At 33.3% G+C, this 2,046-nt stretch overlaps 1 protein-coding gene across 1 annotated transcript in view; it reads right to left on the bottom strand.

The window, feature by feature from the left end:
* Window positions 1-227: 227 nt before the first annotated feature.
* cfap20 (cilia and flagella associated protein 20) overlaps window positions 228-2,046 on the bottom strand; it is a 13,195-nt gene continuing 11,376 nt past the window's right edge. The window contains exons 5-6 of the mRNA XM_016494434.1: window positions 473-583; window positions 228-393 (exon numbers count right to left, since the gene is read on the bottom strand). Of these exons, the coding sequence (XP_016349920.1) occupies window positions 388-393; window positions 473-583 (117 nt within the window). The 3' untranslated portion in view covers window positions 228-387. The remainder of the gene's footprint in view (window positions 394-472; window positions 584-2,046) is intronic.

Genomic DNA, 2,046 nt, shown 5'->3' with positions numbered 1-2,046 from the left:
CCAAATTTTGTAACTTGAAGACACGTTACATTTTCCTTGTAGGTTTTGGCAGCTTATGTTCCAGTTTAATAAATGTTTTAAAACATCAGCAGATCCAGTTGTGTATGAAATATGATGTGACAATATCTGGAGAAAATGGCTTTGTTCCCTTTTTGTATGTCGCTTTGGATAAAAGTGTCTACAAAATGCATAAATGTAAAGGTAAAATAATCAGACAGACATCGGGGTTCACTTTGTGCATATAAAATATTTATTCAGCAGATGGAAACCAATCACAGTTCCAAAATAACACTTGAAAAACAACAAAGATAGTGCCACTAGAAATCCATCCAGTATGAACATGTGCAGATAAAACAGAGAGAGGAAATGAAGGAATCCAGTCTGCTGTCACTGCTGTGGAGAAAATACACAAGATTAATACAGAACAGTATAAACCATAAAATAAAAAAAAGTCTGTGCAGGAGCATCTCACCTTTGCTTTGTTTTGTACTGGTAAATAGAGTTTAAATTCAGCGGGGAGCTCGTCCTCAGAGTACAGCCGGTCAGAGAAATACACCCTCCTGATGCGACAGTTTGCGTGAATCTGAAAGACACGAGGACGGCCATCACAAACCCCATAAACGCCTAAATCACAGTCTGACAGCTTTAGTTTCAGGCTATTTCTAATAACAGCATTTACAACATACAGTAATTACCATTGAACTCAGCTCAAATATCATAGTTAATACTGTAAATACATTACTAAACTATTATCTGCTTTCACTGAAGTCTCTTCTTCTGTAATAACCTTTGGCTGAATTTCGGGATGCATATTAGCAACCATTATCATAATTTATATCAACACTGGTTTAGACTGACATTGGATATCAGATATTATCAAGGTTTGTTGATATAAACTATTTTAGTATTGGCAGATTTTTATAAGCAGTTAATTCTTATAATCTTAAAATTATATAAATGCATATAATACAAATTATTTTATTTATATATAAATATGTATAAATCTTGCATTTAAAAACATTATAAATTTATTTATTTTCAAGTCAATTAAGTCAACTGTAATGCAAAAGAAATGTAATGCAAAGAAGTGATGTCATAAAGAATTTATGTATCATGGTAATATATGTTCTACTGCTAGATTTATGCCAATTTTTTAATTTTATAATTTTTTTATACTATCAGCAGTTATTTTAATATCATTGAGATACTATTATAGTTTTTATTAATATTTTGATTTATTTTTTTGTTAAACCTTTAGTAATTTTGTTATTTTTATTATTTTTTTAATAAGTCTGTATAGTTTTTATTAATTTTTGTTTCTTTTTAGTTTTACCTATTAGTTTTAGTGAGTCAAGTTAAACTAAATGAAAATGAAAAAGGTTGCCTTGGCAACTAGCTGGAATAAAATACGTTTTTATATATTTCATTTGAGTTTTTCTTTCAAATAATGGAAATGCTTTTTTATTATTTTGGTTTTAGTTTAGTTAACTATAATAAGCCTGACCGTCAGAATCATAAACAATAAATCGACCATTAAATCTAGCAATTGAGCACATCTAGGCTTAAATGAAATATATCACAGTTTAAAAAACATTTGTCCCAAAATAGTACTCTTTATGCAAAACACAATTTCTTATAGTTTTCCTCTTGATTTTGGGGTGAAATGTGAGCTGGATCAGTCTCTCTCACCTGCACTCTCAGCGTCTCGATGTAGTTGGTGCCGTACGCCCGGCGTGTGAAATCTGACAGGTTGAACTGGATCTGATTCCAGCCGTCGTCCAGCCGCATGGGCATCGTGCAGATGAAGGGCTTCACGCGGGTCGTGCTCTGATAGTTACTCGCCCTGAACCTCCGCCGCACGTTTTTATCGTCCAGCACCTGAAACCCATCACACATTCACACATTTCTGACATCACAAACCAACTTTGTATTATTTTGACGAAACCAATTCCCTACCTGAACTTCGAATGTGAAATACTTCTTGAGGTTCTTGATGATCATGACGAGGAAGGGCAGTTTGATGCCGAGGGTTTTCTTGGGGTCTGC

The sequence above is a fragment of the Sinocyclocheilus anshuiensis genome, unplaced genomic scaffold, assembly GCF_001515605.1.
Source record: "Sinocyclocheilus anshuiensis isolate Anshui unplaced genomic scaffold, SAMN03320099.WGS_v1.1 scaffold1497, whole genome shotgun sequence".
Classification (NCBI taxonomy): domain Eukaryota; kingdom Metazoa; phylum Chordata; class Actinopteri; order Cypriniformes; family Cyprinidae; genus Sinocyclocheilus; species Sinocyclocheilus anshuiensis.
This window is presented reverse-complemented; position numbering and strand designations above follow the sequence as displayed.